The sequence below is a fragment of the Sorex fumeus genome, unplaced genomic scaffold, assembly GCF_029834395.1.
Source record: "Sorex fumeus unplaced genomic scaffold, SorFum_2.1 ptg000009l, whole genome shotgun sequence".
NCBI lineage: Eukaryota > Metazoa > Chordata > Mammalia > Eulipotyphla > Soricidae > Sorex > Sorex fumeus.
Window position 1 is genome coordinate 17,301,842 of NW_026606066.1, and position 23,851 is coordinate 17,325,692.

Here is a 23,851-nt window from a genome sequence, read left to right on the forward strand (position 1 = left end):
GCAATCCTATTGGAGCAGGCTTCTCAGCAACTCTCTGACTTTTCATTACTTCCCTCCTGACTGAGTTCATTATAGGGGACCCTGTCCTTTTGGCTCTTTTCTGAACACAAGCAAGTTGTCACATTCAAGTCTTTCCTTCTCTGTTCCTTCTGCACAGAAGAGTCTTCCGTCTCAGTGAAAGCCTGATGCCATGCTGCTGTTTCAGGCATCAAACATTGAGCTGGCATGGAGGTCTTCCCAGTTCTCCATTTAAAGCAGACTCCCCCCCAGCCCAGCACCCCACCTAAGCCTTTCCTCTGCCTTTCTTTTCTCTCCACATCAGGCATTTTAAGTTTTAGTGATGGATCTTTCATCTTTTCATACTCATTAGAAAGCAAACTCACTAGGGCACGTTTTGTAAATTTTGCTTGAAAAATGGCACAAAAATGTTACTTACAAAATTGTACCCCCAGAATCCACAGGGTTGGTGAAAAAGGTTAAAACAAATATCTGTTAAACTATGTGAGAAAAGCAACAGGGAAAGGCAGGGGATTGTCCCAATTTTTAAGTAACATGTAAAATAAAAACTAAAACTACTATGAAGATATTCCTAAGATCATGTACACAGAAATTAAGGTATGCCACAAAAATGAATACATAATTTGAGATTATGTCAAAATAGAGAAAATAACAAAAGCTACTGCACTGCTGTTAAATTGTGGATAGCATCATATCATTAAATTCTTGATATCTATATATCTTATTTAAAATGAACTGAGTTATATTAAAATGTTGGTAAAAATAAAAGTCACTTCCTCTATTTTCTATTCACTGAAAACTCATAATTTTGACCAAAGGGAGATCTAGTATTCCAGAAAAATATAGAGAGGTCACAAGCTAGTTAAAAAAAGTTCTAGAAAACAGTTTGGTTCGTTATCAACTAACCTTTGGATCCTTATCAACAGCCTTCTGGGAGGATGTACAGCTAAAGGTGTCAGTGTCATTCTATTGACAAAGGGCATGTACCACTGACTTGACTTTATCTTTCCTATACGGGAGACACAGTGGGCACTGCTCTAGGGTCATGCAGTGCTTAGCAAACTTTGGGCTCTGCAAGTTGAGAACCGTATGCTCTACCATGTGAGCTATCTTCCCAGACTTGTGTGCCATCTTTAAGAGGCAAACACACTTTACTTTAGTTCTTTCCATTTATTTTAAAACGTAAATAGGAGAACTATCTAATACTGCTATAAGTCTAGATAGCTGCTGCAAATGTGTTTACATAAAAAATAAAATCCCAAACCACTTCAGCTTTTATCTAATAGAGGGAACCACAGCTAGCTCCTCACAGTGGTCATTCTTCTGCTATGCTGTTAAAATAAAAAAAAAAATGGAAGATGGTAAAACATGCTAGCACGTAGACAGAGTAATGTCAGCAATTTTTCTTCCATTTGAAGTTATAATCTGACTTTTACAAAAAAGGAAATGAGCACAAGAAAGCTCTGGAACTCTATTACTCAAAAACTGGTGGCTGATCCAGTGCATGGCTGATGAAGCCACAAGATAACATTCTCATAGCACAGCGGTAGGGCGTTTGCCTTGCACGCAGCCAACATGGCCAACCCGAGTTCGATTCCTCCACCCCTCTCGGAGCGCCCGGCAAGCTACCAAGAGTATCTCGCCCACACGGCAGAGCCTGGCAAGCTCCCCGTGACATATTCGATATGCCAAACACAGTAACAACAAAGTCTCCAATGGAGACGTTACTGGGCCTGCTCGAGCAAATCTCTGATTTTATTTTAACAATTTTCCAGAAAATGGAGAAATATTTTTACGTTTGAATCCCTAATGCTTAAATTTAGTATGCAGCTCAAATTAATTCTTAATGTTTCATTTTAAGCCTGTACATTAAAGGTCTTGTGCTTTTTTATTCCTAACGTAATTTTCAGTTGTTTCAGTGAAAACTGCTGCTTGATTTACACAGTAAATTTTATGCATAAAACTCAAACTATGAGTAGATTGTTAAATTATAACAAAAAAAAGTTTTCACAATTTCCCCCAAAAAAGATAAGAGCATAAAAGAGTGTAACTATATATTATGGTTTTGTACTTAAAAAATGCTATATTTCACAAGCATCACTGTCACTGTCACTGTCCTCACGTTGTCCATCAATTTTCTCGAGCGGGTCCAGTAACATCTCCATCATGAGACTTTGTTGTTACTGTGTTTGGCATATCAAATACATCGCAGGTAGTTTGCCAGGCTTTGCCATGCATAAGTGAACAAAATTGTGAGCTATCAATAGAGTGAACATAAAATTTCTAAGAGATTAACTATCATGAGTAGAAATTAAATTTGTCACAAAAGGCATAAAAAATGTATTGTGTGATACTGCCGAAGAGAAGGGCCACATGGAGGGCGGGATCCACAGCTCCTGGAGGAAAAAAAAAACCAGGTTCCCAAAAGAGCCGAGATCATCGGGAAGTCCCAGATGGGGTAGGTACCGCCTCCCACCTCCCCCAGATGGAACCCCGGTGACCAGAAGCCTCTACAAGCACAGCTCGAGTATGCGGGAACTAGGACTTTTCCTCAAATCTGCCGGGACTACAGCTCCCAGGTAACCTCTGGTTCCGGAAGTCACGCCCACAGCCCGCCCCCCAGCGCCATCTTTACAGCATACAGCCAAAGAGAAGGGCCACATGGAGGGCGGGGATCCACAGCTCCCGAAGAAAAAAAAAATAACAGGTTCCAAAAAGAGCCGAGATCATCGGGAAGTCCCAGATGGGGTAGGTACCGCATCCCGCCTCCCCCAGATGGAACCCCGGTGACCAGAAACCTCTACAAGCACAGCTCGAGTATGCAGGAACTAGGACTTTTCCTCAAATCTGCCGGGACTACAACTCCCAGGTAACCTCAGATTCCGGAAGTCACGCCCACAGCCCGCCCCCCAGCGCCATCTTTACAGCATTCAGCAGAAGAGAAGGACTACATGGAGGGCGGGATCCACAGATCCCGAAGGAAAAAAAAAAAAACAGGTTCCAAAAAGAGCCGAGATCATCGGGAAGTCCCAGATGGGGTAGGTACCGCATCCCGCCTCCCCCAGATGGAACCCCGGTGACCAGAAGCCTCTACAAGCACAGCTCGAGTATGCGGGAACTAGGACATTTCCTCAAAACCGCGCGGCCGCTTATGCGGCCACGCAACATCTCTCTATATACAAAGTGATCAATGGGAAGTAAAACACCCAACGTTTCTCCCTGAAAATCAGAGTTAAGTTTGGAGCACGGCCACAGCCCCAGAAACACAAGGACTTAATGCAGAATCCAGCAGCTTGGAGCAGAAAAGTGAACAAACTATGCATTAATCCAGGCCATCATGTCTGCCCGGAGGGGAAAGGGTGTTGCCCATTTGCCCTCTCTTCTCTGGAAAGAAGGATGGCGACCGCATGGGAGCCTTGTGGACAGCAGGTATGAGCCGGGGGTGTGGGGGCAACTAAAACCTCATGGGAAGGGGGGCGTTCCGCTCCGTCCTTCACGCCCTACCGAGGTCATGAGTTGCCCCCCATGAGCGGCTCTCCAGCACGGCCACAGCCCCAGAAGCACAAGAACTTAATGCAGAACCCAGCAACTTGGAGCAGAAAAGTGAATGGACTATGCGTTAGTCCAGGCCATCATGTCTGCCCAGAGTGGAAAGGGTGTTGCCCCATTCGCCCTCTCTTCGCTGGAAAGAAAGATGGCGCCCGCATGGGAGCCTTGTGGACAGCAGGTATGTGCTGGGGGTGTGGGGGCGACTAAAATCTCATGGGAAGGGGGGCGTTCCGGTCCGTCCTTCACGCCCTACCGAGGCCACCAGTTGCCCCCCACGAGCGGCTCTCCAGTATGGCCACAGCCCCAGAAACACAAGGACTTAATGCAGAACCCAGCAGCTTGGAGCAGAAAAGTGAACGGACTATGCGTTAATCCAGGGCCATCAAGTCTGCCGGAGGGGAAAGGGTGTTGCCCCATTCGCCCTCTCTTCTCTGGAAAGAAGGATGGCGGCAGCATGGGAGCCTTGTGGACAGCAGGTATGAGCTGGGGGTGTGGGGGCGACTAAAACCTCATGGGAAGGGGGGCGTTCCGGTCCATCCTTCACGCCCTACCGAGGTCACCAGTTGCCCCCCGCGAGCGGCTCTCCAGCACAGCTACAGCCCCAGAAGCACAAGGACTTAATGCAGAACCCGGCAGCTTGGAGCAGAAAAGTGAACGGACTATGCGTTAATCCACGCCATCATGTCTGTCCGGAGGGGAAAGGGTGTTGCCCCATTCGCCCTCTCCTCTCTGGAAAGAAAGATGGTGGCCGCATGGGAGCCTTGTAGACAGCAGGTATGAGCCGGGGGTGTGGGGGCGACTAAAACCTCATGGGAAGGGGGGCGTTCCGGTCCGCCCTTCACGCCCTACCGAGGCCACCAGTTGCCCCCCACGAGCGGCTCTCCAGCACAGCCACGACTCCAGAGCACAGAAACCAATTTCTTAACTATCTGACTTTCAGTAGAAATACTTCCAGGGTCAATAAGTAAAATAGCAGAAATCCAAAACTAACATTTAATTCTTGAACTCAGCTGTATAAAGCAAATCACTTCACAATGCTTTTTCAGCATGTCTGATTTGGGGGGGGGGGGTAAACTCTAAATAACAGTGGTGAATCTTTTATTGAAACAGTGAATCTAATCAAAGCAGATAGAGTGTTAACTAGAATTCATCTTCCTCACAGGGACTGGGAGGGGTGGGGGTGGGGTTTTATTGGGGTTCTTCATGGTAAAAAATAAGTATTGGTAAAGGGAAATGTGTTTGATATTTGCATGACTGAGACCTAAACCTGAAAGCTTTGTAACCTTTCCCACAGTGATTCAATAAATAAATAAAAAATAAATAAAATTTAAAAAAAAAGAAAGAAAAAATATGTATTGTGAGATTCTTTTTTTTTTTTCTGGTGTAGAAAACTGAGACAGGAAGGTGCACTGGCCAACAAAGTATACCTTAGAATCCATGTTTTCTTCGCAGGCATATGTTCAGCTGTCAAGATCAGCTGACTTATTGTAGCTCATCAACCATCAACAAGAATTGGATGTGGGGGACTAGGAGTGGGGGTGGGAACTTGGGTTCAGAATCCCCAGGAGACTGTCAAACTTCTCATCCACGCTGTTCACTCTGTCCTGTCTCCGAGGTACTGACATATGCCAGGACAAGCCTTCAAACTGGGAGTCTATCAGCACCTATGGAAACTCTGGGAATGGAGACAGTTTTATATAACCCACATCCCAAGATCTTTTTAAGGGGGAGCCTCTGAAAAACCATACCTTTTTGGAAAACTGTTTTCAATTTCATAAGACAAAGAGAAACTTGTCATTTGAATTGAACCTTATTTTGGTTTTTCGCTCTGGGGTGTAAACTGGTCAATGTAATGTTTCACAAAGTGGGATATATTACTGATATGCAGGCACTAGAAGTTGTGGGGAGGGGTGTATAGTTGTCTCAGGTAGAATTGTGGGTGAAGTAGAATTGTGGGTGGCTTTGTGGGTTTAAGGAAGATAAACCTCTGGTCTTGGGTGGAGTAGGGATGTCTAAGTGATTTTCTTTTCCTGAAAGGAAGGGCCACAGATCAAATAACTTTGGAAGCCTCTAATGCATCAAACAAAGGGAAAATCACATATATCAGTAGCTGTCTATGCAAAAGAAATGAGTTGCATGACAGGGATATGATTCTTTAAACAAACTGAAGGAACTGACTGGGCTCTCTCTGATAAACTATTACAAATGACTTACTATTACTAAAGTTTTTTGCCATATAAAATGAAGGAGTTTTTGACTTACTTTAGCTGGACACAGGCTGAACAATGGCCCCTAAAGATAGCTACATTTGATCCAGTGAACCCATGCATGTTATGAAGAAACCCAGAACCTTACAGATGTGACTGAATTAGACTGCAAAGAAATATGGTCATTTCTGACAATCTCAGTGAACCCTGAAAGCTCTTATAAGGAAGAGAGAGATGACAGAGATTTGAAACACAGAAAGGAAAGGAAAGTGATCACTGAGGGTATAGAATAGAAATTATAGTGACTCAGTGACAGGAGAATAAGAAAATTCCAAGAAGGAAAGAAATTGATTTTCCCTTGAGATTCATGTGGGAGTGTATCCCAACTGATGCCTTGATTCCAACTCAGTTATACTGATTTCAGACTTTCAGACTCTGGAGATGTGAGAGAATACATTTTGGGTGTTTCAAAGCTCTGTAATTTTATGTTAAATCACAAAAAACATAGAATTCAAAGAATTAAATTGCACTGCCATAAAAGAATTCCTTCTTTCTCATTTATTTCCACTGCAACATAATTTTAACACCAATATCCATAAAAATGAGTATGAGATACATTAGTTGATGAATCCTGTCTCATTTAGATGAATAAAAAAATATATACCCCATCAAATTAACTGAAGAAAAACTGAAAACACTACACCTCACCAAAAATGAATTTTCAATGAAAATTTTATAGTAATTGATTTATCATTAGCTAACCATTTATGTGGTTTCAGGGGATTAAGGTCTCAGGTCTATATGTGTAAGTGACACTACTTTGAGCACCAAAGTTCTATTGCTATCCAGTAGCAAGAAGCCCCCTTCACCCATATTCCTTCCGTAAGAATTTTCCCCCTATAGTCACAAGCTTTTATAAAGTGTAGGCAGTATTTTTGCTGTTTACTACCAGTTAGGGCTGGAGCGATAGCACAGTGGTAGGGCATTTGCCTTACAAGCGGCCAGCATGGCCGACCCGAGTTGGAGTCCTCCAAACCCTCTCGGAAAGCCCGGCAAGCTACCGAGAGTATCTCGCCCGCACGGTAGAGCCTGGCAAGCTACCCGTGATGTATTTGATATGCCAAACACAGTAACAACAAGTCTCATGATAGAGACGTTACTGGGCCCGCTCGAGCAAATCGATGAACAACGGGAGGACTCTCTACCATCTCTACCTACTACCAGTTAATTTGTTTAATTGTTCATACTTGACATATTTATTAATTGCTTTAAACCATTTATCAATTGCTTTACTTCCTTACTTATTTCACTTAGCATAATTTCCTCAAGATCTATCAATTTTGTCCCTAAAATTATTTTATCTAAAAATTATTTTATATTTATATATATTAATTTAAAAGGTACACATAGGAGGCTCAGTTTAATCCTCAGAAATGCATGGTTCCCTGAGCACCACAAGTGTGCAGTATGACCTTCTCCATATGGGCTCACACAAACAAAACAATGGTAGCACTGTAGCACTGTCCTCCCGCTGTTCGTCAATTTACTCAAGGGGCACCAGTAACGTCCCCATTGTGAGACTTACTGTTACTGTTTTTGGCATATCGAATATGCCACGGGCAGCTTGCCAGACTCCGCCGTGTGGGCTGGATGCTATCAGTGTCTTGCCAGACTCTCCGAGAGGGGTGGAGGAATCAAAGCCAGGTCGGCCGCATGCAAGGCAAATGCCCTACCTACAGTGCTATATCACTCCAGCCCAAAACAATAGTAAAGGAGTTATTTCTTTATGAAAAAATTTAGGCTATACATAGCATAAAGAGCCAACACTGTTTATTTCTTCCATGCCTATTAGCCTATAATCGACTCAAAAATTAGTTCTAAAAGAAGTTGATTCTATTTATTATATTATAAAATATATATTTCAAAAAATGGAGTGTATCTTTTAGCTGCAAATGTCCACAGATCATTATTTCACAGCTCATTAAACAAAAGGTGGTCAGTGAATATATTTTCTATTTTTTCACTTTGAATATATTGCAATAATATTTGTCAATCATATCTCAAAAAACACTGTTTGTGAAACTTAAAATTTTTTTGAATTTCCCCCTTTTAGTTTATTTTTAATGCAAACATCTGAAATGTTAATTTGTTTTAAAATACTTGCATATTTTCTAAATTCTAATATTTTTATCTATTTTGTTTTGTTCTTGGGTCACACCCCATAATGCTCAGAGATTACTCCTGGCTTTGTACTCAGGGATCACTCCTGGTGGTGCTCAGGGTCCATATGGAGTGTCGGAATCAAATCCAGGGTGGGCATGCAAAGTCAAGTACCTTATACACTATAGTATTTCTCTAACCCCTAAAAGTTTTCTTTCCTTTTTTTCTTTTTGTTTTTGGACCACACCTGGAAGTGCTCAGGGCTTACCCCTGGCTCTAAATCCAGGAATCAATCCTAGCAGGAATTAGGGGACCTTATTGGGTGACTGGGATGGAACTCATGTTGGCTGAGTACAAAACAAAAGCCTAACCCACTGTACTATCTTTCTGAGTCCAACTTTAAAATTTTTTATTTAGTCACTATAATTTACAAAGTTGTTTACAATAGGGCTTGAGGCATAAAATGTTCCACCACAATTTCTATTCTCATTTCCATCTTCTGTTACTTTGTCTGTAAACCCCCAATGACAAAGATAAAAGAGTAAGGCAAAAAACTATTATTAATTTTTACCTACTTTTCAACACCTGAAGAAAAGTTTTGAGGTATGATTGAAAATAAAAAGGACACAAAGGCAATGTGTGGCTAGGATTTTGTATCCTTACCTAGACCTGTATGAGGCAGGTGTTCAAAAAGGGTCCAGCTGTGATCATCGATGTAATGATTTTTCAGGATCAATAGCTGACAAACATCTCGGGCAGTTATATCACTGGGAACCTCTAGAGCCCTGCTCGTCTCATCTTCGCTGTACACCTTAATAACCTGTGCAGATGGACATAAGGAAATGTGTTAAAAATACCTTAACATATTTTTCTTTCAGTTCTTTATTTTATTTTATTTTTTTAATTTTTATTAGTGAAACACCATGAGGTACAGTTGTAGACTTACAAATTTTTGTGCTTGGGTTTCAATAACACAATGATCGAGTATCCATCCCTCTGCCAGTGCCCATTTTCCACCACCACTGATCCCAGTATCCCTCCCATCCCCCATCTCCCCATCCCATCCTGCCTCTGTGGCAGGGCATTCCCTTTTGTTCTATCTCTCCTTTTAGGTGCTGTGGTTTGCAAAAGAGGCATTGAGTGGCATATTTTAATATGCCATCGTAATTACGGGTTGAGCTGGAGCAATAGCACAGCGGGTAGGGTGTTTGCCTTGCACCCAGTTGACCCGGCTGACCCAAGTTTGATTCCTCCGCTCCTCTTGGAGAGCCCGGCAAGCTAATGAGAGTACTGAGCCTGCTAGCACGGCAAAGCCTGGCAAGCTCCCCGTGATGTATTGGATATGCCAAACACAGTAACAACAACTCTCACAATGTTACTGGGACCACTCAAGCAAATTGATGAACAATGGGAGGACAGTGCTACAGTGCAGTGCTACTGACTGGTTAATTCAATTGTGACTTTAGTTGTATATCTAACCTGCTTATACATTGAATGAATATTGTCTTCCCCAAACTTTTTATAATGTTTCAATGTCACTTTTTCAAACAAGTTTTACTCTTTTCTCTTCAGTGTCTATTTAAAGGCCACTGGCCACTAATTTCCCCATGTCTTTAGTCTATTAAGATGCTATTTTAGTAGCAAGTGTGACCATTCTACACGTTTATATTTTTAAATATAAAATATCTTGAAATAGTTACCAACTTGTGCTCTAATGTTAGAATTTTTCACTATAATCATGACACATTATATTAAGTAAACAAATTGTAAAAAAATAAGTAACAACATAAGCAAAAATAGAAAATTCTATGAAAATTCAATAAAATATGCCTTTACAAAAATATGGACATTTTAGCACTTCAAATAAATGCAAATTAAAATAATGTTTCATTTTATTCTATAAACTATTTTAACTTGACTATTAAAAATGCTGTCTCCAGCTGGAATAGAGAAGGGATCACTAAGAAAATGATGGTTGGAGGGATAGGTCGGAATGAGAGATGTGTGCTGAAAGTAGATAAAGGACCAAACATGATAACCTTTCAGTATCTGTATTGAAAACCATAATGCCCAAAAGCAGAGAGAGAGCGTGGGGAAAATTGTCTGCCATGGAAGCAGTGGGAGGGTGGGAAAGGGGGAGGGTATACTGGGGAGATAGGTGGTGGGCAACGTGCACTGGTGGAGGGATGGGTGTTTGATCATTGTATGATTGTAACTCAAACATGAAAGCTTGTAACTGTATCTCACAATGATTGAATAAGATAAAAAATAAATGCTTCACTTAAAAAAAATGCTGTCTTACAGCTAAATAAGTATACACAACACAAACTGGATAAACTATCTTGTACACGGAAGGGAGAACATTCAGAACGACATATCCATCCTGTGGAATTTGGCATGTGGGAGAGTGGACATGGCTATCAAAGAAATCTGAGTAGAAGTCATGGATAATCTTCTCCATTGCCCTTATGGAAGATGTGATAGATCCATCAGGACGTCGGAGGGCAGTCATCTTGGTCTTGTAGTTGGCGAAGGACAGACGGACGTTACGAATGCTTTTCCAGGCTTCTGCCGCATCTACCAGCACTTCTGTTCTTCTCTCTTTGAGGTCTTCCTTAATTGCATCTCTGCACTGCTTTGCAAGCTTGGATATTCACTTGCAGTTGCCTGAGGCATGCGCCAAACCACGTTGGTAAATAAGCTCAAGAGTTTTCGAAGACAGGCATTTTTTTTGTGTGTGGCTACCTCTCTCTTGGCGTTCCTCGCACAATCATGGAGGTGCTGAACCAGATGATCGTATTCCTCGTCAATGTTGTCAACAATGGCATCTTCCCATGTTGCAGCAATAGTGCCAAAGAGCTCCCAGTTGGTGGTCGTATGGGGAGTTCTCTTCTTAAACTTTTCAGCCCTTTCTCCCCGCTCTGTGAAGTAGAATTCTGCATGAAGGAGACGGCGGTCCGATCCCGTTTGGAATTTTGTTCTCCATTCCAAAATCTGACACGCCATTTTGCCGGGAAAAATAACGAAAAGCACCCGGCCCAGACAAGGTTAGACCTGAACACCCTGAAAAACCAGCTGTCAGTTCTCATCAATACGCTGGCTCGGCCCTTCACACGCAACCTGTCTGAATGCAAGGTTCCATTCCAATGGAAAACCAGTAGGACTGTACTACTGTACAAGAAGGGAGATATCCACGACATTGGCAACTATCGCCCAATCTGCCTACTGTCTGTCATCTACAAGCTGTTCACTCAAGTGATCCTGAATAGGATTGGCAGAACACTAGATGAAGGACAACCATACGAGCAAGCCAGGTTCCCCAAAAGATTCAGCACCATGGACCATATCCACACGATAACCAAGCTCACTGAGGTTTCTTGAGAGTTCAAGATGCCGCTCTTTCTAACATTCATTGATTTAAAGAAGGCCTTTGATTCTGTTGAGATGGAAGCGGTCATTGAAGCCCTAGCCAATCAGGGCATTCAAACTCAATACATCAGGATCCTCCATGAGCTATATTACGAATTCACTACCAGGATCTCACCATTCTACAAAGAAGTAATCATCAATGTCAAGAGAGGGGTTCGGCAGGGTGATACCATTTCACCAAAACTCTTCACTGCCACCCTCGAGAACATCATGCGACGACTGGAATGGGAAGGAAAGGGAGTGAAGATAGATGGTCGGCAACTACACCACCTCTGCTTTGCTGGTGACATTGTTTTAATAACACCAAACATTAGCCAAGCTGCACAAATGCTGGCCGACTTCGACCATGAGTGTGGAAAGGTCGGACTACAGCTGAATCTTACGAAGACAATGTTTATGAGAAACAGACTCGTTCCTGACGCTCCATTCACTCTCAACGGGAACAACCATCTCCAAATCCAACAGGTATGTGTACCTAGGTCGAGAAGTCAACATGACAAATGACCTGGCACCCGAGCTGCGCAGGAGGAAAAGAGCGGTTTGGAACGCCTTCAAGAGCATCGAAGAATTAGCTAAGAGGACGAAGAACCTCCAAACCTCCGGCTCCAGGCACATCTCTTTGATTCCACTGTTCTTCCTGCATTAACATATGCCTCAGAGACCTGGGCCCTAAGCAAACAGGATGAGAATGCTATTCAGGTCTCCCACAGAGGAATTGAAAGAGCTAGGCTTGGAATATCACATTTCACTCAAATGAGAGAAAGAATCAGGAATTTCGATCTCCATTGACGATCAAGAATCAGGGACGCTGTCTCGTTTCCCAAGGCATCAAAAATCAGATGGGCTGGTCACGTAATGAGATTTAGAGACGACTGCTGGACTAGAGCCATTACCGACTGGATTCCATGGGATGTCAAAAGACCACATGGCCGCCCACCTACCAGATGGTCAGACTTCTTCATCAAGATCATGAACGATTGGTTTGAGGCTCTTTGTATTCCTAGAACAAACAGACACCATTGGGCTACACTAACACGTGACAGGTACAAATGGAGACGTTACTGGCGCCCGCTCGAGCAAATCGACGATTAACGGGAAATCAAATGATCAAGTCTGTTATGAAGAACTGCTGAACATGCTTACAAAAAAGTGTTCATATAGGAAACAGTGTGCAGATTGTTCTGTTTTGGCAGGAGCCATTAAGACATTTTATAGGATATCACTAACATGTTGTTAAGGTTTGGGTGATGTGAGCTTTGGTGTATATATCTGAAAATATGTATATATTCACATATATATGTATTTCCCTCTATGATTTGTTGCCTACTATCTGAACCCCATCAAATATGGTGTGGTAATTATGGAGAATGGGTAGGGAAAGCGGCCATGCGACCCAAGAATATGTTTACTCATGTGTGAGGCTTGGCCCATGCTCATGAGAAGTGGCCTTGAGCTTGGCGGCCATTGGATTGTGAAGGTTTTTGGCTGCCAGAGCTGGGTCCCTTGGGGCGGGGAGGGCTCTCACGAGCCCCTCCTCTGGGGTTTCCCATGTTAAACAGCCTGGCAGAAAGTCTGGTGGCATGATTCTGGGGGTCTCATGTTGTGCTCCCTTTCAGGAGAAGCAGCCATGTGATCTGGATAGTGGCTGATGGTGAGATTATTTGGCGCCCGCAGAAGGTAGCTTATGGGTGTGACCCCTGGGTCACTGGAGACTGGGGAAAATGGGCAGAGGATCTCCATTTCTGGTCCCGTAGAGCCCAGAGTCCAAGGTCATAAAGTTCCATATTACCTGGGTTCTGTAGGACTTCACTCATGCATGAGAGGCTTGGCCCCAGCGCATGGAAGCAGCCTTGAGCATGACGGCAGTTGGGTTGTGAAGGGTTTTGGCTGCCAGAGCTGGGTCCCTTGGGGCAAAGACGGCTCTCACCTGCCCCCCTCTGGGGCGCCCAGGTGAAGACGGCCTGGCGTGGGCTCAGAACATTCTGTGGCACTCTCTTTCAGGAGTTTTAGTTTATAGTCCCTGGGTCTTGGCCGTTAATGAGATAACATGGCACCGGAGTTTGGGGGTGTGACTGCCAAGCTACTGGAAAACTGGGGACCTGCGGGGAGAGGCCCAGTCCCAATCCAAGCGTGCCTTGGAGATCTCAGTCACAGTTCCCACCTACCTCTGCGCTACAGGTCCTAACTGTATCTTTTAATCTCTTTTGAGATTTATGGGTTTCTGTAGAAGGCCAATAAATGAACTTATATAGCTGAGCCAGAAATGGTTTGTGGGTGTGTCTCACACATACCTAACTTTTGGCCATTTAACTTCTTGGTAAACTTGGCCCCAAGTTGTTGGGGTCTGGCCAAAGGCACATCAGCAATTTTGGGGTATCTAGGAGTCTGAAGGCACCACTAGGCTGCTCATGCACTTGCCCCACAGGAATGGGTTGACCTGCTTGCGGCACCATACCCCCTAAAATACATTTTAAAACAAAAATGTAGGTAAAAATCTCACACGGAGGGTCTGGAGTGATAGCACAGTGGGCAGGGCATTTGCCTTGCACACAGCTGACCCAAGGTTGATTCCCAGCATCCCATATGGTCCCCCGAGCACCTCCATGAGTAATTCCTCAGTGCAGAGCAAGGAGTAACCCCTGTGCATAGCCAGGTGTGACCCAAGAAGAAAAAAAATCTCACATGGAGCTTAAAAAGCTTGCGGAAATGATGGAAGAACTTTCAAAAACCTAAAGCAAACAAGATCATGACACTTGCATATAACAGGGGTATAGTGTAAAGTTTCTTTTTGGATAGATACTTAGTACCTACCCTGTCAGACTGATTTCTTCCCACAGGAACAGAACCACTTCCACCCTCCGCATCAAGCCTGTCATTGTGATAGCTCACCCTTCAGCAACACTGTAGTATGCAGCTGCTGTTGGCTTGCAAAGGTTTTTAGACATTTAGGAACTTCGCAAGCTGGGCATCTTGACATCAGTCATCATAAGGTTACATACAACGAAGAAGCTAGCGAGTGCTACAAATAAAAATATTTTTTAATTTAGAATTTTACTTCTTTTTTAAAATATTATTTTATTTTATTGAATCACCATGAGATGGAGCATTCCAAAGCTGTTTATGATTGAGCTTCAGTCATACAATGTTCCAACACTCCGCCCTCCACCAGTACAATTTCCCAGCACCGATGTTCCATCTCTTCCATCCCCTCAATTACCCCCCACTCCAGCATGCCTCTGTGGCAGGCACCTCTCTTATCTCTTGCTTTTCTCTTTCTCACTCTCATTTTAGGCATTATAGGTTTGCAATACAGATGCTGAAAGGTTATTATGCATATCCCTTTATCTACTTTACCACTCAGTTCTTGTCCAGAGTGATCATTTCCAACTAATGTTGTCATAATGGACCCTGCTCTATTTTAATTAACCCACATCCTTGTGGGAATTCCAACCCACTGATGGGTCCTCCTGGCCCATATTTCCTGGCTTTGGATATTAATTTCATACTTTTTTTAATATCTCACAAATGGAAGCAGTCATTCTATATCTATTCCTCTCCTGACTCACACTGGGTATTCCCAAGCAATGCTCAACCAGGGACTAACCAAGGAACAACCAGGGACCACAACTGGTACCTAGACCCTGGATCTAGCAGTGCTCAACCACAGACCAACCAGACTGGATGATTCAATGTCAGATCCTGATGATATTAACAGTGTACAGGCTCAGCAGGCTGAGAAGCACCCCCCACCACCCCCTGCAGAGCATGCAAGTGCAAAGAGGGATGTGGTCTCAGAGATCAAATTTGGGGCCTTGAACGTGTAAAACTATATATTCTAGACCCCTGAGCTCCATTCCCAGTCCTTAAATAAATTACTTTTAGAACCAGTTTACGGCTTCAGTTATATATAGAAAGGGTTATACAGATAAATCCAGCAGAGCTCAGAATCCTGCTGGTGACCATGATTTTTTCAGAGATGGGAACATGACTAATCAGAGCCAGTCAATCCGCTTATCTGTTCACATAACCTAGAGTGGGATTTCCTTCTCCTTCTCTTTTCTTTTTTTAAACTGGGAACATTCAGGATTAAGCTGTCATTATTCATACAGAGAGAGAATGTGAAAAAAACTAGAGCTCACATGAAGATAAGTCATGCCAAGAGACGGAAAGAGTGCTGAGAATATCCTGAGAATATCCCTAGATCTTTCTACAAATCAATAAGCCTCTGAATTCTCGGTACCTCTATCAGTGTGGACCATGAGGCTACACATCCTGAGTCATCACCCCACCAACTTATCTCCTTGTTTTGCACATGGATTCCTTCCAAATCCCTCCCCAAGCTGCTGGCAGAATAAACTTTTAATAGCCAATCTAATCAGGTCACTCTGTTACTAAACTTCAGCGGCTTCTGTCATCCTAACTCAAGTATCTCATTGTGTTGATTAACATGCAATGTACTAGTTTTATTTCTAAGTGTTTTAATGAAAGGTTGTCCCAGACATAGATGGGTTTTGTCCTCAAGGAGTTTATTTCCTAGCAGGAAATTCCGTACTAACAAAGCAACAATTACAAATTTAGTAGGGCATGAAGACTCAGCATATTACCAAGATACAAAAGAGGGTTTGGAGTGACCCAAAAGCTATCTAAGATATCATGGGGATGGGGTGTAAGACACTCTCTTCATACCTGACATGAGAACTGTAGGATAACACTCTTTTGTCCTTCCTCAGGTAGCTTAGGTTTGTCAGGTCACACCCATCTAAGAACACTGAACTTGTATTGTAAGCAATGTCCTTTCTGTGTGGACACAGGAAGACAGTTAATATTATGCTTTGTAACTTGGTAGTTGATTGACTCCAAATAATATTTACTCCTGGGCATCTGATTTCTTGACTCAGTTGCCCTTAGTTCCTAGCACCCCAAAGGCAGGGTCCCGATGAGGGACTGAATGGACCCAGGGCAAGCAGCGAGCTACGCTGGCATCAAAATGGGCCAGGCCAAAGAGCCACGATACTCAACTATAAGTTGAGGGCATGATCATTGACAAATGCTTTCATGATCCAAAAGTAAGTAATGACGAGACTAGGACCCTGCTGGATCTAGGAAGATTAACCTGGCCTGAGGACTGCGAAATGTATAGTGAGATGTTCTCAGGAAGAACCAAACTAAATTTATATCTCTTACTGTGCTCATACAGAATGACATTGCTAGAAATATTAGAAGTAGATTTATTACAACTATTTAAGTAGATTACTGAGGGAAGAACACACCCTTGTTGGGATCCCACCCTTGGGTGGATCTCCTAGTACTCTGAAGTAATCTCTGTAGATGAGATTTTATCCTTGAGTTAATCTCCTGGAGGAGTGGTCTTACCTCTCTTTGTTGATTCGTCAGTATTCAACCCACCTTTATGTCACCGCCTTATGAGACTGCTACATAAACTAAGATGTAAGCTCGGAAGGGGAGTCAGAAGCAAGAGAGCTCAGGCTCCAGAGATCCAGAGTCAGAGCCAGAAGGAGAGAGGTTCCAAGATTGGGGCCCAGAAGAGAAGGAGGCAGAGAAAGACAGGAGTGAAGAGGATTGGAATAAACTACTATTGATATAGACCGGCCTGGCCCTCGTTTCTTCTTCCGTCTGCCCTTGGCCAACAGCCGTTCCAATCCAGGCGACACACAGCGGCTCAAGAGCACCGAACGCAGGCAGTGAGACAGTGCCATCCAGTGAGCCCGTGAACACACAACCTTCGGGGTGATAAGATTTTACAAGAACCATCAAGTTTTTATAGGCAGTAACCTGGACAAATATATATCTGACAAGGGAAAAAGGGAAGAAGAAAGAGAATCAAGGCCTAGAAATTCCAGTATTCAATGAGGCATCTGAGGTAAGGAAGCTTGAAAGACAAAGTCAGGGAGGGAAAGAATCAGGGAGGGTGGAACCAATGGAATACTGCCCTAACTCAACAGCAAACACACACTCCTAAGTCACTGAGCCTTATGTAATAGGACACTATATGGTTCTTGCCAAATATTACAAATACCTGCAACCCATTCATTCTCAGCTGTGAGGTTTCTTTACTCAGAACACATTTCAATTCTTCTCTGACCAATAGCATGCTTTACTTTACAAGTCCTTACTTATCATTTGGCCCAGTTTCCATCGTAATCTCCAAAAGAAAAAGTGTTTCTCAAATGCTCAAGGCTTTTTTATGTGCTTCTCCCCTGTACATTTATTTTGCTGTCTTCTATTTGAATGCATTTATCTTCAACAATACTAGTAAGCTGTTTGAAGGAAATAAACTCTCTTTATTCATTATCTAAAGCATAATCAAGATCTGTGGAACAAACAAACTTTGTGCTCCATGCAAAGGCTATCAAAATGTTTGGCAAAGAGAATATACTCAATACAGACTTATAAATTTTAATTATACAAACATTTTTATTTCACAAAGTGTGTAATTTTTTGAATTGCAATGCTCACAACATTACATTTCTTAAAAACACAATAGACATAATTGTTATTATAAAAATTCTACTTTTAAAAATGACTCAATATGAAGCTGGGAGCTAGTGAAAGAGCACTTGCCTTGCACAAGGGAAGCCCTGGGTTTATGCCCCTGCATAGGAAAGAAAGAAAGAAAGAAAGAAAGAAAGAAAGAAAGAGAGAGAGAGGGGGGGGGAGGAGGAGGGGAAGGCGGAGGGGGAGGGGGAGGGGGTGGGAGAGAGGGAAGGGGAGGGGAGGGGAGGGGAGGGGAGGGGAGGGGAGGGGAGGGAAGGGAAGGGAAGGGAAGGGAAGGGAAGGGAAGGGAAGGGAAGGGAAGGGAAGGGAGGAGAAAGGAAGAAAGGAAGGAAGAAAGGAAGGAAGAAGAAAGAAAAAAAGAAAGAAAGGGAAAGAAGGAAAGAAAGATAGAAGGAAAGAAAGAATAGCATTTGGGATGGAGGATGGAGATATAGTGGAAATATAGTTCTGGAATTAAGGTGCTTGCCCTGCGTATGGCTGACGCCAGTTTTATCTATAGCCCTAAAAATGGTCCCCTGAGCATTGCCAGAAGTAACCCCTGAGCACATAGCCAGGAGGAACCCCTGTATACAACTGGGTATGTATCCTTTCCTCAAAAAAAAAAGTTGGGGGTATGGTGCTGCCAGCAGGTCAATCTGTACCTGTGAGATGAGTGCATCAGCAGCCTGATGGTGCCTTCAGACTTCCAGATAACCCAAAATTGCTGCTGTGCCTTTGGCCACACCCCAAAAACTTGGGGCAAACTTTACCAAGAAAGTAAACGGCCAAAACTTAGGTATGTGGGAAACACACCCACAAACCACCTCTGGCTCAGCTATATAATTGGAGGTATTGGTTCCAATCAGGCATTGGTTCCTGATTGAACTGCTTAATGGCTATGATCCCAGAGACTCAGAAACAAATCTCGAAACCCAGCAGCTTTTGGCAGAAATGCATCTGGTCCCTGCAGTAGGTTATGGGTGCTGGGCCAGCCCAGGTGGGAATAGGTTTCATGCCTTGGCCTGTTCCCTCTGGCGGCCTGGTGGCAGCCATCCTCCAGAGAACACTGGACAGTCAGGTTTGGGCCCACAGTGACGAGACACGCAGGGCCTCACGGGATGGAGGGAGCCGGTCCTGTCCTCCCCGTCCCAATGAGACCCCAAGTCATCGTCCACGAACGGCCTCTTTGGTCCCTGATCAAGTTGCTTAATGGCCATGATCCCAGAGACTCAGAAACAAATCTCGAAACCCAGTGACTTTTGGCAGAAATGCGTCCCGACCCCACAGTTACTGTCTCCGGGCCACCCCAGAAGGGAAAGGGTGTTGTCCCTCTGCCTGCTTCTCCCTGGCGGCTGGGTGGCCGTCATCCTTCAGAGGCCATTGGACAGTCAGATTTGGGCCCGCAGTGACAAGGCATTTGGGGCCTCATGGGATGGGGGTGGAGCCAGTCCTGTCCTCCCCACCCCAGCGAGACCCCAAGTCATCTCCCACAAATGGCCTTTCTGGCTCCTGATCAAGCTGCTTAACAGCCATGATCCCAGAGACTCAGAAATAAATCTCAAAATCTAGTGGCTTTTGGCAGAAATGTGTCTGGACCCCGCAGTAGGTTACTGTCGCTGGGCCACCCCAGGGGGGAAAGGGTGCTGTCCCTCTGTCTGCTTCCCCTTGGTGGCTTGGTGGGTGCCATCCTCCAGAGGCCATTGGACAGTCAGGCTTGGGCCCGCAGTGACAAAACTTGTTGGGCCTCACGGGATGGGGGTGGAGCCGGTTCTGTCCTCCCCGTCCCAACAAGACCCCAAGTCATTGTCCATGAACGGCCTCTCTGGCTCCTGATCAAACTGCTTAACGGCCATGATCCCAGAGACTCAGAAACAAATCTCGAAACCCAGTGGCTTTTGGCAGAAATGCATCGAACCCCACAGTAGGCTACTGTCGCCGGGCCACCCCGAGGGTGAAAGGGTGTTGTCCCTCTGCCTGCTTCCCCCTGGCGGCTGGGTGGCCATCATCCTTCAGAGGCCATTGGACAGTCAGGTTTGGGTCCACAGTGACAAGGCATTTGGGGTCTCACGGGATGGGGGTGGAGCCGGTCCTGTCCTCCCCACCCCCAAGTCATCGCTCACGAATGGCCTTTCGGGCTCCTGACCAAGCTGCTTAACGGCCATGATCCCAGGGACTCAGGAGCAAACCTTGGAACCTAGCAGGTTTTGGCAGAAATCCCTCCAGATTTAAGTGTTAAAATTTTGGAATTTCAAAATCGCGCGGCCACTACTGCAGCCATGAGACATCATATGTTATTCATAACCAGCAATAGAAAACAAATTGTCTACTGTTGCCTTTTAAGCAGATCTGAGTGTTGGGGTAAAATCTCAAATAATAATGGTGGGTCTGGTGTCGAAATATTGAATGTGATCAAAGTAGAAAGAGAGTAATGTGGAAATCATCTGCCCCACACGTAGGGGGAAGGTGTGAGATGGGGGTATACTGGGGTTGTTGGGGGTGGAGAATGGGCACTGGTGAAGGTATGGGTGTTTCATTGTATGACCGAGACTTAGACCCGAAAGCTTTGTAACTGCTCTCACGGTGATTCAATAAATAAAATTATAAAAAATTAAAAAAAAAAGTAAAGTGGAGTTCACGCACAATTCAATCAGCTAACCAGTGGCTGAATTCCTACATAAAAAAAAATATTTTTTTTTATTCCTACATAAAAAAAATATTTTAAAAAAAAGTCAAAATGAACTGAACTTTGCTATTGATGGATAGGTCTTAATTTGGAAGTAATGAAGATATCTTATATAGTCAAAGGGAAAAGACATCCCAAAATACACTGTCAAAATAATTCATTAGAGGGACTAGAGAGAGAGTACGTAGGTTAAGATACTTGCCTTCCATGTAGCTCATCCCAGTTAGATCCCCTGCATGGCATATTTTCCCCTGAGGAGTGATCTCTGACACATAGCTAAGAGTAAGCCCTGAGCACCTCTGTGTGTGACCCAAACTTAAAAAATCACTGTGTCTGAGTTTCACTTAAGTTCCTTTGTTGAATTATTGAACCATGTGGCTCACTAAACTCCTGAGCTTGTTCAGCATCTCAGTATTTCCTGTGTTTGCCCTGGACTGATGTGCAATGATGATTGGTTTCTGTGGTGGGACTCTAAGGGACTGTGGTTCATATTCATCCACACAGCTATGGTGAACCCTAACTGGATGAAGCATGGGCAGTGTAGAGATGCTCTTGCCCAAAGCAAAAGACCACTGCTGGGAGGATAAAAGAATCCAGCTCTCTGGCTGCTCCTCATGTGGAGCAGTGATGAACACTGTTTCAGGGGCCTGTGGCACTTTTCATATCAAGAAATGGAATGTGTGTGTGGGGGGGGGAGTGGCACAGAACAAGACTGGGAATGAGCTGAAGGTCACTGGAACACCTCCCTGTACTTTCTCACTACAATTTTATTAAATTGATAGCTATAAACTACTAATGATGTTCTAATTCCTTAAATCAGAGGAATTCAGAAAATAAATGATTAACATTCTGAACTTAAGTCAAATTCAAGAAAAGGGCAAGAATAGAGCAATAGATAACACTAGTGTGGGGGGTGAAATACATTATCTATCATGGAGTTCCATTAATTTGTTGAAATTATGTTGCTGCAAACTGAAAAGAAATTGGTGGACAAGAATCAAGATATACATATTTAAAAGGGTTAGGTCCATTAAACTTCAGAAATAAATGCATAAGAGACCTGAGAGCTGGTAGTAGGGTTAAGGTGTTTGTCTTGCATGCTGCCAATCCCAATTCGATCTCTGGTAATGCATGAGGTCCCTGAGCATAGCCAGGAAAGGTCTCTGAGCACAGAGCTAGGAATAAGCCCTGAGTAGTTCTGGCTGTTCCCAAAACGAAAACCAAAACCCAAATAAGAACAAGTTCTGAAAATTAAAAATACCTAGTGATACTCTGTGCTGATTTCAAACCCCTATTTTAAAAATTCTACTAAATACTGGTATTTGCTCAAATACATGCATGTGTGTATGTGTGTGTGTGTGTGTGTGTGTGTGTGTGTGTGTCACTGTCACTGTCCTCCCATTGTTCATCAATTTGCTCGAGCGGGTCCAGTAACGTCTCCATTTTGAGACTTGTTGTTACTGTGTTTGGCATACTGAATATGTCACAGGTAGCTTGCCAGGCTTTGCTGCACATTCAAGATACTCTCGGAAGCTTGCCAGGCTCTCTGAGAGGGGCAGAGGAATAGAACCCGGCTCAGCCGGGCTGGCTGCACACAAGGCAAATGCTCTACCGCTGTGCTATCGCTCAAGTACATATTATCTATAATAGCATTATATTTTTGTTAATATTACACAGAAGTGTTTTCCTGTTCTCTCTTAGATCTGTTCAGTAAGTAATCATGAAAAATCCCTTATGCTAAAGGATCAATAGGATGCCTTTGTTTGAAAGTTACATTTTATTTACATTTGTTTCTCTAAAAAGAAAAATTGGGAGAAGACATTTTCTGCTTTGACTTTCTAGTAGAGTTAAATATGCATCAGGCAAAAATTACTACAAACCTTCCTACTTAAAAGTCATCAAAAACAATGCATCATTAGCATCCATTAAAACTAAGATGCAAACTACAGTAAAAGGGCCAACACAAATGCAGCAATTGCCTTGCGTATGTGAGGTCCTGGGGTTTTGTCCCTACAAAACCTTAAAAAATAAATAAATGAAACACTAAGTGAAAAATGCTCTTGACTATGTATAAAGCAAAGAGCATAGCTTGTGCTAAGAATCACTGGAGGGTTGAGGGATGTGTCAGTGACTATATTATAGGTGTGCAATTTCTGAGAGCACAGGGAGAACTCCCAAAGACAGCCAAGGGAGTATACACAGGCTGTGTGTGTTTAGGAAGCTCTTCCTTGTCACTGCAATCCTGACAAAGCAACCTTGGCCTTTGGAAAGGTTTACAGCTTCAAAAACTACTTTGGGAGCACAGGGTGTCTAGCAGTGAAAATTCAGTGTGGAACCCTGCAGAGGATATGATGGAATGTGGGTGGAGCAGATCTCTGTTTTGGCTGCCAGTCTTATCAACACAGTTTATATACTTTCTAACCCACCTCCACTAGATTGCCTTTCATAAAACAGCATTGGAGGCAAGAGATTAAAAAATTAACAGCAAGCCATTTTTAAAGCAGTAGACATAATAATGTTCAAATATGACAAGCAATGGCTAAGTTCAGAGAAAATTTTTAACTTTCTAAAGTCTTGAAATTAAAATATTAGAAAAAGACAGTTTTTGATAAAAAAAATTAGAAATGGGATTTGAAAGTCAACCCAATATATTATCACTTTGCCCACAAAGCTTAGTACTTCTCAGTTACAATTACAAGAAATTCTGGTTCTCAGAACAGATTAGGCAGAAAGTCTCAAGAAAGCGCTCTGCAAGGGCTAAGTAGCTAGTCTTCTCTTCACTGGGTATCCCAGGAATGTGATGACATAACACAGCCTTTCCCAATCCGGCTCAAGTAAAATATTTGACACAAACTAGGGTAGTCATCTGTTCATCTGGAAATGTGACAGAGTGAGAAAGGACCACTGAATGGTCCAGTAAGTCCAGACTATTAACTCAATAAATTTCCTTACTATACTAATCTGTAAAAAACTATGCACGCTGAAGGTTGTGTGCTCGCGGGCTCTATCTCACCTCCCACATTTGGTGCCCTAGAGCCGCTGTGTGTGGCCTGGATCGGAACTACTGTTGGTCAAGGGCAGACGAAGGAACAGATGAGGGCCAGGTCGGTTGATCTTTGTAGCAGTTTATTACAAGGAAGTTTATCCCATGGAAGAAATTTATGTTATGGAGGGCCTAGGTTCCGTCAAGCACAAGTTCTCCAAGCTAGTCTCCCGGTGGTCCACCTTTCAGCCCTGCTCTCTCATTCTCCAGCTCCCTTCTAGTCTGGGCTGACACTCCACCCAGTCAGGTAGCCAAATCAACATAAGA

At 43.5% G+C, this 23,851-nt stretch overlaps 1 protein-coding gene across 2 annotated transcripts in view; it reads right to left on the reverse strand.

Moving 5' to 3' along the window:
• Positions 1–23,851, reverse strand: part of GRB14 (growth factor receptor bound protein 14) — a 172,832-nt gene that overhangs the window by 50,615 nt on the left and 98,366 nt on the right. For both annotated transcript variants that reach the window (XM_056110377.1, XM_056110378.1), the window contains one exon: positions 8,598–8,754. In XM_056110377.1, the coding sequence (XP_055966352.1) occupies positions 8,598–8,754 (157 nt within the window). The remainder of the gene's footprint in view (positions 1–8,597; positions 8,755–23,851) is intronic.